The sequence below is a fragment of the Myxocyprinus asiaticus genome, chromosome 31 (assembly GCF_019703515.2).
Source record: "Myxocyprinus asiaticus isolate MX2 ecotype Aquarium Trade chromosome 31, UBuf_Myxa_2, whole genome shotgun sequence".
Classification (NCBI taxonomy): Eukaryota; Metazoa; Chordata; class Actinopteri; order Cypriniformes; family Catostomidae; genus Myxocyprinus; species Myxocyprinus asiaticus.
The window spans coordinates 29,609,992-29,626,541 of record NC_059374.1 but is presented as its reverse complement, the minus strand read 5'-3'; the positions used below and the strand labels follow the sequence as shown (position 1 = coordinate 29,626,541).

At 37.5% G+C, this 16,550-nt stretch overlaps 1 protein-coding gene across 1 annotated transcript; it reads left to right on the top strand.

Annotated features, from left to right (window-relative positions):
• Nucleotides 1-11,110: 11,110 nt before the first annotated feature.
• polr1g (RNA polymerase I subunit G) lies at nucleotides 11,111-15,503 on the top strand. The gene is made up of 3 exons (XM_051665890.1): nucleotides 11,111-11,296; nucleotides 11,402-11,525; nucleotides 14,368-15,503. Exons 1-3 carry the CDS (start codon nucleotides 11,281-11,283, stop codon nucleotides 15,053-15,055), a joined length of 828 nt encoding a protein of 275 aa, XP_051521850.1. The 5' UTR covers nucleotides 11,111-11,280; the 3' UTR covers nucleotides 15,056-15,503.
• The last annotated feature ends 1,047 nt before the right edge of the window (nucleotides 15,504-16,550 follow it).

Here is a 16,550-nt window from a genome sequence, read left to right as displayed (position 1 = left end):
AGTAGTCTATGGGCAACATAAACATTTTATTTTATTGAAAAACTTTGTTTTTGAAAATAGTAAATTATTCGTTTGTGCTATGGCTCTTTTGAAAAAAATGCATCAACCAAAAATTTAAAAATTGGCTCCTTAGTGAAAAAAGGTTCCCGACCCCTAGTGTATACAAATATAAATAGTCTACAGACTATATTTATTTCTTTATAAAATTTTGATTGTTATTATTTTTTTTATGTATGAGTTGAACCGGATGGAGAAGCAGCCAACAAGTGCCCAAAATATTGTTTAAAAAGCATAAATAGAAAAAAAAAATTAAATAGTAATGTTGTAAATAGTAAAGAAGGAAAATGGTAATCATAATGAATGACTTGGTGTATCCAAACTTCTGACTGGTAGTATTTTGTTTTGTATTGTCAGTGCTGTAAGTGTAATTATGTTTTTCAGGTGGTCTGCAAAAGCAGATTTCATGTAATGAAACTTCCTTATAAGTAATAAGACAATATCTTCCTTAGAGGATGTTGCCGTTGACCTTTTCCCAGCTACAGTATATGTGTAACATGTTCTGTGTGTCTGTATCTTTGGACTCTTACTTCCTTGTCTTGTCATGTGACCCTCATGTTTCATGTGTCCTGTTATGATTGTTCTTTAGTTTATTAGTCTTGTCTTTTCACTGGTTCCTGCTTTATTGTCTTGTTATCTCATTATAAGTTCTGTCCTGTCAATAAGCTATAAGTTCTTGCCCCCTGGACCTCCTGTTGCCTTGACTCTGCCCCCTGAGCCTCCAGCGGCTCCACCCCCTGAGCCTCCAGCGGCCCCACCCTCTGGACCTGTTACCTTGGCTCTGCCCCCTGTCATTGTCCTTTGTCGAGTATGGTAATTGTTACATTTGTATCCTGTCCAGTCAGTAATTTTTTCCTTCCAGTCTAGTCTAGTCTTTGGTTCTGTTCTTGCCTTTATGTTTTTGTTACACCTTTTTTAATAAATACTGCACTTGGGTTCTCACAACATCATCATCTTGTCCTCAACTGTTCCTGCTCTGCCTGCCTGTACATTACAGACAGGGTTGGGGAGTAACGGAATACATGTAACGGGATTACATATTTAATTAAAATACAAAATATAAGTAACTGTATTCTACTTCAGTTACAATTTAAATCATTGGTAATTAGAATACAGTTACATTAAAAAAGTAATTTGATTACTGAAGAGATTACTTTACTATTTAGTCCTTTCAGATGGAAAACATTTATACATGCATTTGAACAGCAGTGAAACACTTTCTTATTATGTGTTACATTCACACAGAGAAGAAAGTTTGAAGTAAGTTTGGAGCAGAAGAAATAGAAATAAACCTTGTGTAAATTGTCAGCTTTACGTTAAGTTAAAATGCTATTTCTTGCCATTTTACATGCACATGTTACCAGGCACGATCATGATTTTTTATCAAGAAAATTCACATTATGTTCATAATAATTTTTGTTTTGTTTTCCTGTAAAAATATCTAAAAATCCTTTAAAACAAGATCATTTTGATTTATCTTGTTTTAGAAACAACACTGCATAAGATATTTAGGTTTTTCAGAGAATGTATTTTTAACATGTGTATTTTGTCTTACTGTACTGGCAGAGTTTTTATCAAAACAAGTGAAAAAATCTACCAGTGCTGAAGAAGTAATCCAAAGTATTTAGAATACGTTACTGACCTTGAGTAATCTAACGGAATACATTACAAATTACATTTTACAGCATGTATTCTGTAATCTGTAGTGGAATACATTTCAAAAGTAACCCTCCAACCCTGATTACAGAATACTCAACCCTACCAAACATGAACCCAGCAGTTTGCCTCCTGCAGTTACGCCAGGGAGAACGTCCCATACAGGATTATGTGGACGACTTTGTGCTTTGGGCTTCGAGGTGGATTTCAACTATGTCGCTCTCAAGGACTGTTTCCGTGGTAGCTTAAAGGAGCCTCTATGCTTCATGATGCCAGGAGGCAGAATTCCATGGACTCTGGCTCAGTTCATGGACTATGCCCTGGTGCTGAGCGGTTCGTCTTTCACTGTTAAAGTGGCTGAAGAGGAACTCAGCACTCCTACAGTAGTCGCCATGTTAGAGTCCACCATGCCACGGCTGCCCTGACCACTGAGCCCTCTACATCTCCAACTGCACTGACCTCGCCCGAGTCCTCAGCTGCCCTGACCTCGCCCAAGTCCTCAGCGGCCATGACTTGTCACCCGAGTCCTTAGCCGCCTTGACTTTCCAGCCTCCAGCGGCTCCGCCCCCTGAGTTTCCAAGGGCTCCACTCCTTGGACCTCCTGTTGCTGCGGCTCCATCTCCTGATCCTCCAGCAGCTCCGCCTCCTGGACCTCCTGTTGCCTTGGTTCCACCCCCTGAGCCTCCAGCAGCCCCGCTCCCTGGACCTGTTGCCTTAGCTCCACACCCTGAACCTCCAATTGCCTTGGCTCCACCCCCAGGACCCCCTGTTGCCCTGGATCCGCCCCCTGCATCTCCAGAGGCTCCACCCCCTGAGCCCCCTGTTGCCTTGGCTCTGCCCCCTGAGCCTGTGCCTCCAGCTGCTCCACTCCCTGAGTCTGTGCCTCCAGCGGCTCCACCCCCTGAGTCTGTACCTCCAGTGGCTCTGCCCTGGTCTCCTGGTCCGCCCTGGTCTCCGGACCCTCCGCTGGCTCCGCCATGGTCTCCAGGTCCACCCTGGTCTCCTGGTCTGCCCTGGTCTCCTGGTCCACCCTGGTCTCCAGGTCTTTCACCAGCTCTGCCCTGGTCTCCAGGTCTTTTGCCAGCTCCGCCCTGGTCTCTTGGTCCACTCTGGTCTCCTGGTCCGCCCTGGTCCCTGCCCACTCCTGATTCCTCAGATCATTTGTGGTTCTTATTTAGGGCGTCAAGAGCTGCCCTTGAAGAGGGGGATCTGTAACATGTTCTGTGTGTCTGTATCTTTGGACTCTTATTTTGAAATATAGTTTTGGTTTCTTGTCTTGGTTATTTTCCATGTTTTGTCATGTGATTTCCTTGTCTTGTCATGTTACCCTCATGTTTCATGTGTCCTGTTATGGTTGGTCTTTAGTTTATTAGTCTTGTCTTTTCACTGGTTCCTGCTTTATTGTCTTGTTATCTCGTTATAAGTTCTGTCCTGTCATTGGTTTTCTTGTTATCTTGTTTGCCCATGTCCTTGTATTTAAACCCTCATGTTTGCCATTGTGCTTTGTCGAGTATTGTTATTGTTACATTGGTATCCTGTCCAGTCAGTCATGTGTTTCTTCCAGTCCAGTCCAGTCCAGTCTTTAGTTCTGTTCTTGCCTTTGTTTTGTTTTTGTTACAACTTTTTTAATAAATACTGGAAAGTTCTCATTGAGACACTATAATATTGTATGTTGCATAAGATGCCATTTGTGTTTTATTACATTTTTGTGACACTGGACATCAAATTTACCATATTATTATCAGAAAACACTGTTGCCACAGACAAAAGATGGCTAAATTTTTATGGCGTGCTCAAGGAAAACAGATCTTCAAGTCCCCACTTAAAGCAATTTAAAAAATTTGTATTTAATTTCTTCATTAATGAATATACTTATTTGGCCGATGTGTATTTATTTATGCATTAAAATGACATTGAAATCTCATGAACCCCCTTACTTTTTATGAATGCACTTGTGTAATCTGAGCATTACAAGTCACTGATTTATTGACACACTGTGTTGGTTTTCAGTAATCAGCAGAGCAAATTGGGAGGTGAAACCCTTATTTTCTATGAGAGATTCTCTCCCGCTCATTGCCATCCTCCAGAGGAATACTACAGCAAAGAGGGCCAATTTAACACCACAGCAGACACATTTTGAGCAGTAAAACATGTCGATGGTTGAGCATCATCCAAATTGCAAGAGAAACAGTAATGCATTATTTAAAACACTGTAGAGAATGGGATATCTTGCATAGTTAGAATTAACTTATTGTGTCATTTTGAATGCATGATATTAGGGAAAGATGTAAAATGGTGTATTCCGAGAAAAAGGCGTCAGTGTGTAAAAGAGATGTTTTGTATTTTTATCGTTATGCTTGACAGGCTAAGAACTATAATCAAAATTTGTTTGACTGCACTTTGAACAATGGTTAAAGCAATATTTTGGGACCTTGTGTCACAGTTGACTCATGTGACCTTGGTTCACCTTCAACTCTTGTATTTGGTCATTAGACTGCACTCAGTGTGACCTACACATTGTAACAGGTTAAATATAATCATCTCTGTAATATATTACAACTAATGAGCATTTATTTGAAATAATGATATAAGTAACTAATATTTTATAATTAACTAAGGTTTTGTTTCATGAGGAAAACATTTATTCTTTATTAAACAGCTCTCCGGAAAACTTAGTTCTGATTGGTCAATATATGCCAAGTCCAATATGTTATGTAATGTCATATGTCTTTTAGTTGTACCTAATGGTGGTGACTAGAAAACGAATGAAGTATTTTTGATTGTTGACCCAGGCAACCGATTTTCTACATAACTATGCAAGTTATATCTCTGATATTGCACCACAGTCTTCTCACATGATAAAAATGCTTAACATCAGGCATTTGATCATCCAGTTGGGGATATTTTTTTTTAATTGATTTTTTTTCGGTAATGATCGATCTACATGTTCTTTACCTTTGTTGATGTAACAATGTAAATAGGTTGATTTAGTCATGTTGAATAATAACTTTGACTTAAAGGGGTTGTTCACCAAAAATTAAAATTATCTCATCATTTACCCTCATGCCATCCCAGATGTGTATGACTTTCTTTCTTCTGCTGAACACAAACATAGATTTTTAGAAGAATATCTCAGCTTTGTAGGTCTATACAATGCAAGTAAATGTAATCACCTCTTTAAAGCTCCAAAAATGAGATACAATAAGCATAAAAGTAATCCATATGACTCCAGTGGTTTAATCAATATCTTTAGAAGCGTTCCTGCGGGTTTTGGGTGAGAACAGACCAAAATGTAACTCCTTTTTCACTGTACATCTTGACAGCAGTTTCCTTGGCAATCATGATTTCAAGCTAGATTACACTTCCTATCTGACAAAAAAAATTACAGTGTAGTTTTGTGTATTTTGAAGAAATAGGGTAACAAACCTAATGGTAACATTGTTTGAATTGGTAAAACTATTTGCAACTAAATAATCAAACAGTGTGGGAGTTTTGTAAGCTTTATCAGACAGATATTAAGATATCACCACAATGATGGTTAAAGACAATCACTTGGAAGAAGTGAACATGAAATTTTACCCTCGTAACCAAGATAACTTTAAGTGATTGGTATCACACACCTCATTGTGCTCCTCGAGTGAGGGGAGAGGGGTAGTTTGAGGACTGTGCGGGGAGGTGCAAAATGACCGCTGCAGGGTTCGTCTGCTTTCTTGCTGATGTCATGCTGTTTGCTGGGGGTCCAGTATGAGACAGAGGGTCAGTGCAATGACACGCTCCCAGTTGACTGGGCTACTGATGTGGTTGAATTTCCCATGTTCCCATTCCCTTAGTAAATGATCCTGTGTACTAGCAACATTAAAGATATCTATCTACAGTTGTGCTCAAAAGTTTGCATACCCTTGGAGAATTGGTAATATATGTACCATTTTTAAAGAAAACATGAGTGAGCAGGCAAAACACATTTCTTTTATTTCTTATGGGATTCATATTCAGCTGTAGGTTATAACAGAATGGCATAATCATAAAACAAAACATGGCAACAAAGAAAAAAATTTAATGACCCCTGTTCAAAAGTCTGCATACCCTTAGTTCTTAATACTGTTTATTGCCCCCTTTAGCATCAATGACAGCATGCAGTCTTTTGTAATAGTTGTCTATGAGGCCCCAAATTCTTGCAGGTGGTATAGCTGCCCATTCATCTTGGCAAATTGCCTCCAGGTCATGCAAAGTCTTTGGTCGTCTTGCATGAACCGCACATATGAGATCTCCCCAGAGTGGCTCGATGATATTAAGGTCAGGAGATTGTGATGGCCACTCCAGAACCTTCACCTTTTTCTGCTGTAACCACTGGAGGGTCAACTTGGCCTTGTGCTTAGGGTCATTGTTGTGCTGGAAAGTCCAAGAGCGTCCCATGCGCAGCTTTCGTGCAGAAGAATGCAAATTGTCTGCCAGTAATTTCCCATAACATACAGCATTCATCTTGCCATCAATTTTCACAAGATTCCCCGTGCCTTTAGAGCTCACACACCCCCAAAACATCAGTGAGCCACCACCATGCTTCACAGTGGGGATGGTATTCTTTTCACTATAGGCCTTGTTGACCCCTCTCCAAACATAGCGCTTATGGTTGTGACCATAAAGCTCTATTTTGGTCTCGTCACTCCAAATTACAGTGTGCCAGAAGCTGTGAGGCGTGTCAAGGTGTTGTCGGGCATATTGTAACCAGGCTTCTTTCTGGCAACTCGACCATGCAGCTCATTTTTGTTCAAGTATCGTCGTATTGTGCTCCTTGAAACAACCACACCGTCTTTTTCCAGAGCAGCCTGTATTTCTCCTGAGGTTACCTCTAGGTTTTTCTTTGTATCCCGAACAATTCTTCTGGCAGTTGTGGCTGAAATCTTTCTTGGTCTACCTGACCTTGGCTTGGTATCAAAAGATCCCTGAATTTTCCACTTCTTGTGATTAACATTTTTATTAATTTTCAAAACAAATAAAAACAAAACATATATACAGTGATTCAACATTAACACCCACTACTTCCCCTCCCCGATCAAGAACCCCACCCCAAATGAACATCCCAGGGGTCTTACATAAGTACACACATTTACAGAGAATAAAATAATATATATATATATATATATATTACACAGAGCAAATGGCGTAACTGAAGATACCTAAAAAACTGAGATCTGGGGATCCCAAAATATTGAACCAGATTTTCAAAGGATCTCATCACACTGCTCTCGTAAAAATCACAGAGTGAATTAACCCCCCTCGCAATCCACTCTGACCAACAAAAAGGGGACTTATTAATGCATAGTTTGGGGTTTAGCCATAGGCTCGAGGCAACGTTTAGATAAACATCTGAATTAAACACTCTGGACACTTTTGTCCATACTGAGTGTAAATGTGAAATAATGGGGTGTGATTTAACTTCCATATTTAGTTTGATGGAAAGGCTGTGCAATGGCAAAATAGGGGCAAGGAGTTCTTGTTCAATGCAGAACCAGGGAGGGGCTCTTTCAGGTGGAAGTGACCAATGAGCCAAATGTCTGAGACCGAATGCATAGTAATAAAACAAAATCTTGGGTAGGCCTAGCCCACCTTTGTCAATCGGTCTATGTAATTTATTGAAATGTAGTCTGGGGCACTTACCACTCCACTAGACTTCATAGACTTCTCTATGCTATCAAATTGCTTGAAATAAGAGAGGGGGACATCTACCGGGAGAGACTGTAGCAAGTAGTTGAATTTTGGAATACAGTTCATTTTAATAACATTAACCTTCCCAATCATCGATAAATGTAATGAAGCCCACCTGTCTACATTGCTCGAAAACCGTTTTATTAAAGGGTCAAAATTAACTCTGACTAAATCAGACAAATTTGTTGGGAATAAAATGCCCAAATACTTAATACCCTGTTTGGGCCACTGGAAGGCACCTGGCTGGAAGGCCGTTACTGGACAGTATGCTGTCAAAGCCAAAGCTTCGGATTTAGACCAGTTGACTTTGTATCCTGAGAACTTGGAAAAGGAATTAATAATTCTGTGGAGGCAAGGCATAGATCTAGTGGGGTCGGAGACGAATAATAAAATATCATCTGCATAAAGTAGAAGCTTATGCGCCACACCTCCCGCAACCACCCCTGGGAAATCATCATCTTTTCTTATCGCGGCTGCTAATGGTTCCAGGGCAAGACAGAACAATAATGGGGAAAGAGGGCAACCCTGATGGGTGCCCCTATCCAGAGTAAAATAATCTGAAATTAATCCATTTGTTTGTACCGCTGCTACAGGGTGTCTATAAAGTAACTTGATCCAACCAATAAATGTACTCCCGAACCCATACATTTCCAAAATCTTAAAAAGATAATCCCATTCTACCATATCAAACACCTTTTCAGCGTCAAGTGAGATGGCAGCGACCGGAGTCTGATCATTCGAAACTGACCACATAATATTGATGAGACGCCTGATGTTATAAGAAGAGCTATGACCCTGAATAAACCCCACCTGATCTATATGTATAAGAGATGTCATAACTTTACTTAATCGGTTAGCCAAAATTTTAGCCAGAATTTTTACATCTAGCTGGATCAGGGAAATTGGACGATAACTTTTACACTGAATTTTCCACTTCTTAATAAGTGATTGAACAGTACTGACTGGCATTTTCAAGGCTTTGGATATCTTTTTATATCCTTTTCCATCTTTATAAAGTTCCATGACCTTGTTATTCAGGTCTTTTGACAGTTCTTTTCTGCTCCCCATGGCTCAGTATCTAGCCTGCTCAGTGCATCCACGTGAGAGCTAACAAACTCATTGACTATTTATACACAAACACTAATTGCAATTTTAAAAGCCACAGGTGTGGGATATTAACCTTTAATTGCCATTTAAACCTGTGTGTGTCACCTTGTGTGTCTGTAACAAGGCCAAACATTCAAGGGTATTTAAACTTTTGATCAGGGCCATTTGGGTGATTTCTGTTATCATTATGATTTAAAAAGGAGCCAAACAACTATATGATAATAAATGGCTTCATATGATCACTATCCTTGAATAAAAGACAGTTTCTTTGCATGATCAGTCATATTTTCAAAATCAATGCCAAAATTTCACAATTTCTGCCAGGGTATGCAAACTTTTGAGCACAAATCAATCAATCAATCAATCAATCTATCTATCTATCTATCTATCTATCTATCTATCTATCTATCTATCTATCTATCACACTTCTGTTTGTCCATCCAACCATTCTAACTGAGGAGGATAAATGCATCTGACAACTGAGAACATTTGGATCCTATAAAAGAGTGAAAAACAAAATAAAACAAAATCCATATAAACAAATTTCCAAAATAGTGCCTTCTCCAATGTGCAGACAAAATTGAGAGGACTAATTACATTTTGTTTGCAGGCATTTTTTATTATTCATTCAATATTTCTTTATTTACTTTTCATGTGTGCTCTAAAATAAAACTAGACCAACAGAATCTGCTTTTTCCAACCAGAACACAAACACACATTTCAACATTAACTCAACTTGCAAGATCTACCTCAGTCTTGACCCTCAGACTATTTTTCATGGCCTCTACGACCTGCTCAGTGACCTGCTATATGTGATATTGTTGTAAGGCTCTTGTACAATGGATTGCACTGGAGGAGGCATTGAGTTTTCCTGCAGGAGCATCTCCAATTACAAAATGCTTCAACTGCACTGTACTGCACTGGGGAGCTTTCCCACAGTATTGAACCAGAGATGAACTTGGGAAAATAAACGCAGCAGGGTATAAGAGTATACCAGCCCTATGCCTTCCAACAAAATTTCACTAACCAGTCCACACCCTCTGTGCTACATTAAAATGATGTTTACCCCAAGGAATCAAATATATCTTCATATACAGCCTAAAAATTTCATTTTAATTTGAAATTTTATTTTCTCTTTAAATTTTATATATATATATATATATATATATATATATATATATATATATATATATATATATATATATATATATATATATTAATCTTTTTATCATAGGGAAGACTGGGCTGGCTGTCACATTTTTTAATTCAATTAATATTTCTCAAGGTAGTTTTTATTTATTTATTTGAATAGGCATAAACCTTAAAGTCTTGTGAACATTTTCACTTTTATCACCCAATCCATTAAAAAAGTCTGTAGGCTTTTCACCAAAACCTGTCACAACCTGACAGAACACAGACTCAGCAGAATGATATAATAGTGTTCAGTTGTTTACACAATAGCTATGTGTTCAAAGAAAAGCAATCACACACACAAAAATACGTTTGACTCAGAAAAGTATAATTACTGAGGCATGGCCCTAGTGACAGCTTCCTCATGTGACAACTTGCTCCAGTTTCCCCTATCAATGAGCAATCTGTATTACAGATTTTCTCAATCGCTTTGGCTCATTTCCTTAAACAGTCTTAACATTCTCTAAACTGTAAGTGCAATTGTCACAACTGTTTTATGGGACATCACAACTCTATTGCATGTCTACAAAATGTAGTAACTCACCCAAAACATTTAATTCATGCTTCAAAACCTAGTTATCGTGTCAATAAATTGGCCAATGCCAACGAAATGAAAAGTTTTTTTGTCATCATGTGAGCCGTACTGGTAAAAATGTTTAGATGTTTTTTCACCATGGCAGTCAACACTGGAAATGTTTGATACATACAAATTTAATTTTTGTTCTACTTTTTTGTTGACACTGACTGCTTACTGTACTATACAAGAATGTCTTTAAAAAAACACTAAATTGTACCTCCTCACAGTGCGTAACACTACAAGTTCCCATCTTTTTGGTGGACATGCTGTTGGTGTGGCCAGAGATTTAGCGGACATCACAAACATTCCATGTCATAGATATTTATAGAATATACATGTATCTCTGACAGATTTTGATAACTGAATGGATCATTTTGCATGTGATGGCTCACACGATGAGAGAATGTTTAGAAGTTGTGAAGAGTATGACAATTTCACTAAGAATCAACTCATCAGTTTTGTTCAGTAAGCCATGCGCATTTAGTTATTGTGCAAATTGTAGACAATTGTACTTACTCTTTTGCACACAATTTGCTTAAATGAATACAAATTTAAAATCTGCTGTGAACAAGAATCTAATTGTTCAGATATTTGAACTTATTGTTGAAAAAAATTTAATAAAATCTCATTCGAGAACTGAGCCAAAACTATTGAGAAAAACTGTAATTTAGCATTTATATTATAATATAATTATAATATAATATATTTTTTATAAAAGAACATTTTACTTTGTCTCTGACCACGTTTTGTCAAAGTGCGCCCTCTGGTGTCACACAAATGTATAACAGACACACGCTCTCCTGCTGTAGCCGCAGTGCTTCCGGGTCGAAGTTGATTCCCTTCTATCCACATGTGATTCACATGTTTACTTGTACTCAGAGCAGCATATTGGTGACACTAGCGTATGAATGCATTTTATCTGGCAAAGTTGAGAAAACGGCCACCAGATTATATCGCGTGACGTGTCGTCCAGTAACGAACAGACTTCAATGGCAGAGAAAAGAGGTTGGTGCTAAATACTAGCTAACATTGCTCAACTCAAACTGCACCGAAATGTAAAATGTCTAGTATGCTGATAACTTTATTTTCTCACCATCTTTTTCCGCCTAGTTTCTAAGTATCAGTGCCCAGCGGATTTTGTGCCTTTTTCGCATGATGGAGGTGCCTTGTTGGATGACGATGTAAATAAGGAATTATGGCTCATCAAAGCCCCAGCTCGTTTCGAACCACAATGGTAAAAGATTCTATGAAAATCTCTTGTGAGCTATTGAACTGGCAATGCTGAATTGATATTTGCAGTGATTGTTTATGTTTTAGAACATAGAAAATCTAGAAACTTCAGGAAATAATAATAATAATAATAATAAACGTCATTTCACGCTTGAAACATTAATGCAAATAAAAAAAAAACAGTCATGCAGTAGTCATGGAGTTTACTGCAGTAAATAGGGTAAAGACATGTAAGTGCGACACTACATTTCTGAAATAATGAACGATTTATCTATCATTATGTGTATATTAAACTGAAAATAAGCAATAGTAGTTGATTCTTAAAGGGATAGTTCACTCAAAAATGAAAATTCTCTCATCATTTACTCACCCTCATGGCATCCCAGATGCCACTACATCTTAAGTCTATACAATGAAAGTGAATGGTGACTGAGACTGTCAGTTCCAAAAATAAGCCTGACATCACCTTTTGTGTTACATTAAATTGTTTCATCTTCTACTCACACTCATGCCATGCCAGATGTGTATGACTTTCTTTTTTCTGCAGAACACAAACAAAGATTTTTAGAATAATAATTCAGCTCTTTAGGTTCATACAATGCAAGTGAATGGTGATCAGACCTTTGAAGCTCCAAAAATCACATAAAGTCCACATAAAAGTAATCCTAAAGTCTCCAGTAGTTAAATCCATGTCTTCAGACACAGATAAATAGTTAAGTCCTTTTTTACTGTCAATCTCTACTTTCACATTCTTTAACATTTTCAAAAGTGAAATTGAAAATCTATGGTAAATAAATATTGATCTGCCTGAAGACATGAATATAACCACTGCAGTCGTATGGATTACTTTTATGTTGCCTTTATGTAATTTTTGGAGCTTGTAAGGTCTGATCACCATTCACTTGCATTGAATTGACCTACAGAGATATTCTTCTAAAAATCTTCTTTTGTGTTCTGCAGAATAAAGAAAGTCATACACATCTGGGATGGCATGAAAGTGAGTAAATAATGAGGGAATTTTCATTTTTGGGTGAACTAACCCTTTGACTAATATGGGAATGAAGATGTAGTCTTTGGATCATATTTTAAAAACAACGGCATTTTCCTGAAAGTGTCCCACTCTATCTGTATTCGAGTCACTGACAAATAAGGTGATAAAAATTAGAAATATTTTTTAAACACATATACACACACACACACACACACATCACATTTGTAGAAATGTAATTATTGTGTCTAATTTGGTTTCATAAAGTAAAAAAAAACATTTATTGCATTTTCTACAAAAACATTACTTTAATGACTTTAAATAAAATCAAATCAAATCACTTTATTGTCACACAGCCATATACACAAGTGCAATGGTGTGTGAAATTCTTGGGTGCAGTTCCGATCAACATAGCAGTCGTGACAGTGATGAGACATATACCAATTTACAATAACATCAAATTAACACAACACAATTTAAACATCTGTTATACACATAATTACACTCAACAATATACAAATAATAACATACACTGTACAGTATACAATGTGCACTATATAGATACACATTATTCAATAAAAAATGAAAATAAAAATATATTAAAAAAAAGTGTATATGCGTATATATATATATATATATATATATATATATATATATATATATATATAGTATAAATAGAATGTACAGTATTGTACTGTTTTGACATTCAGGCTTTCGGTTGATAGTCAGTTGTTAAGAGAGAACATAATATAATATAATAATAATATAATTTATGACAGTCCGGTGTGAGATATAAGAGTAAGGGTAATAAAGTGCAGTGCTGATGTATTTTGATCGTGGGAGATCAAGAGTTCAAAAGTCTGATTGCTTGGGGGAAGAAGCTGTCATGGAGTCGGCTGGTGCGGGTCCTGATGCTGCGATACCGCCTACCTGATGGTAGCAGTGAGAACAGCCCATGGCTCAGGTGGCTGGAGTCTCTGATGATCCTCCGAGCTTTTTTCACACACCGCCTTGTATATATTTCCTGGAGGGAGGGAAGCTCACCTCCGATGATGTGTCTGGCAGTTCGCAGGCACCACGCTTTAATGTCATGTGGTGTAACCATCAGTTACGTAAAAGTTATTAGAGTTCTTTCCTTGCATCTTGAATTTCAAAAAAAGTTTTCAAACCATTGTGAATTTAAAAAATATTCAAGAGTCAAGAAGTTTTCTCAGGGTTACACCACATGACCTAAACATAATATACCTTTTCATAAAAATGTCAAAACATCTGATATTTTTTAAAACCTAACACTTAGTCTTGATTGTCTAAGGGGTCGTTTTTATGTTTTTTTTGTTTGTTTGTTTGTTTTTATTTTTTACAAAAAGACTACTTACACCACAACAGACTATTTCTCTGCTTTTTTTTTATTTTTATTTTTTTTTAAGAAATATTATAAAAGATTATTCTGCATTATTCATGCCAACATTTCCTTTTTCAAGAATTTCATTTTTATACTGTCTCTAGAGGGTTACACCACATAACATTTTTGACTTTAAGGCCTAGACAAAATATCAAAATAAAAATGTAATTTTTATTACCTTTTCACTATAAACGTAACAAGACATGTAAAACATTTTCATCATAGTTGAGTTGTATTCAAGTAATTATTTTGTGTGATTTGTATTTATGTATTTTTTTTAAAAATGTAAAAGATCTAGGCCAAAAAATGAGTCACGTCATTGACCAGTTCACCAAATACATTGTCTATATTCATTTTGCTCTAAAACATCACCTTGATGTTGCTCTTTGTACTGTAAGTGCTTATGAGGAGTAAAACATGATCAGTTGAGCAAAAATTGTTTTGTTTCCTCCACAGCTTTGCAACACTCAAAGTGCCCTTATCAGGCGTCGAGATGGTCCAGTCTTGTGGCAAGACACCTCAGAACTACAGTGTTCTAAGTGGTAGGATGGCACCTTCAGACCTCCATTTGCTCGTTTCCAATGAGAACAGTCAAGCCCTTTCCCTCTCAACCTCTGGCTTCGCTGGTGTCCTCAACATCTCCGAAAGCTATGGAAACTGCAGTGAGAACAAAGGCCCTGTTTCCATCCCAACTGCTCCGGCTCCATGCATCCCACCTGGCCTCAAGCAACGCTTCCAGCCCTTTGGTAGTTCCATTGCAGCTCACATGAAAGATCAAGTCACCATAGTCTCTCCTACAGCACCCAAAAGAACAAGGCTAGATCTGAATGAGGGTGAGGAACGAAAAAAAAAGAAAAGGAAGAAAGAAAAGAGGAACAGGGAAGTGCATAGTGAAAAAAATTCTATTAAACAAGAACAGGAACCATTTGAGTGTGGTCAGATACAGTTCCCTGAACCTATGGAGAATCAATCAACAGAGATGAGGAGGAAGAAGAAAAAGATGAAGAAAGAGAAGGACAGACGGAGTGAAGAGACAGTCGATGCAAGTTTCATGTTCAAAATGGAGCCACTGGATACGTCTTATGGCGACATTGACACCCCAGGGAAATCTAAAAAGAAGAAAAAGAAAGCTCGTAATGAGTAGACTGTCAGCAGAACTACAAATCTCAAATTACTTGTCATGTTCATAAATGCTTATTGTGATATTTAAAGGGATAGTTCACCCAAAAATGAAAATCCTGTCATTTTCTCACCCTCGTGTGGTTCCGAACCTTTTTCATTTTTCCAAAGAACACAAAAGTAGATGCATCTTTTTGATTTAAGGATCTTTTTTCCCATGCGATGAAAGTGAATGGTGACTGAGGCTAACATTCTGCCTAGCATCTCTTTTTGTGTTCCACAGAAAAAAACAAGTCATACAGGTTTGGAACTATATGAGGGTGAGTAAATAATGACCAAATTTTTTATTTTGGGCTGAACTGTGCCTTTAACTGTATGCCATCAAATAATTCTACACTTCTGTACAACATGGTGTATTAGCTCAAAAGTTTTGATTCTTAAAGAATCTCCTGCTTTAAATCAAATTCTTGATTGTCATTTTTATACTACTAGCTTCTGTATAGAAATTGCACTGCCCATACAGAGAATGTTATTCTAATGCAGGCATTAAATACTGCAGTTCTGCAGTATTTACAGATCACAGTTAGGTGGCGATAGATCTCCTTTGGCTAGTGGGAGTGCTGATGGTTTGCCCACTTGTTCTGCACTGAGGTATGGTCATGTTTTCTAATGAGCACCCGGTACGTCAGTCGCCTGAAAATTCTGTTTCTCTGCCCCTCCCACTGCGCACATGCGGGTATCGCTCAACATCCCAGAGTCCAATGGGATAACGTCAAATCACACATGCAGCGCTGTTCGATTCTGCTTTGTATTGGTTTTTCTTTTTACGAATATTTGCACCTGCTGATTAGCAGAATGAGGACTTGGAAGAAACTGACAACTTAAATTTGCTTTATTATAAGTGGCAAAATTGTGTTTACTGTAGGGACAGTAAAAACCCTTAAAGTTACTAATGGTGATGCAATTGAGTTGTATTCACTCAAAAAGATAATTGGCACTGCCTAACCCAACAAGCAATTAATTCATCCCAAGTTGTTATTACACTAATTTAAAGGGGTAGTTCACCCAATATTTACTCAACTTCGTGTGGTTCCAAATCCATATTCCTCGGAACAAAAACTAGATGTTCAGTAGAATGTCAGGGACTCGCAGCTTGCTTTCATTGGAGTTTTATTTTATTTATTTTTTAATTCAATGAAAGTGAATGGTGACTGAGGTTGTCACTTTGCCTTCCACAGGCATTTTACAGGAGAAACTAAATCAAGGGTTTGGAACAACATGAGGATGTGTAAATTATGACAGATTTTTTTGTGTGAAATATATTAAAGGAATATTCCAGGTTCAATAAAATTAAGTTACAGTGAGGCACTTACAATGGAAGTGAATGGTGCCAATTATTTGAGGTTTTAAAGGCAGAAATGTGAAACACATCAATTCTTTTGTTTAAACTCATGTATTATTTGAGCCGTGAAGTTGTTTAAATCATTGTTCTTACAGACGTTTTAGGCTTTGTTGACATT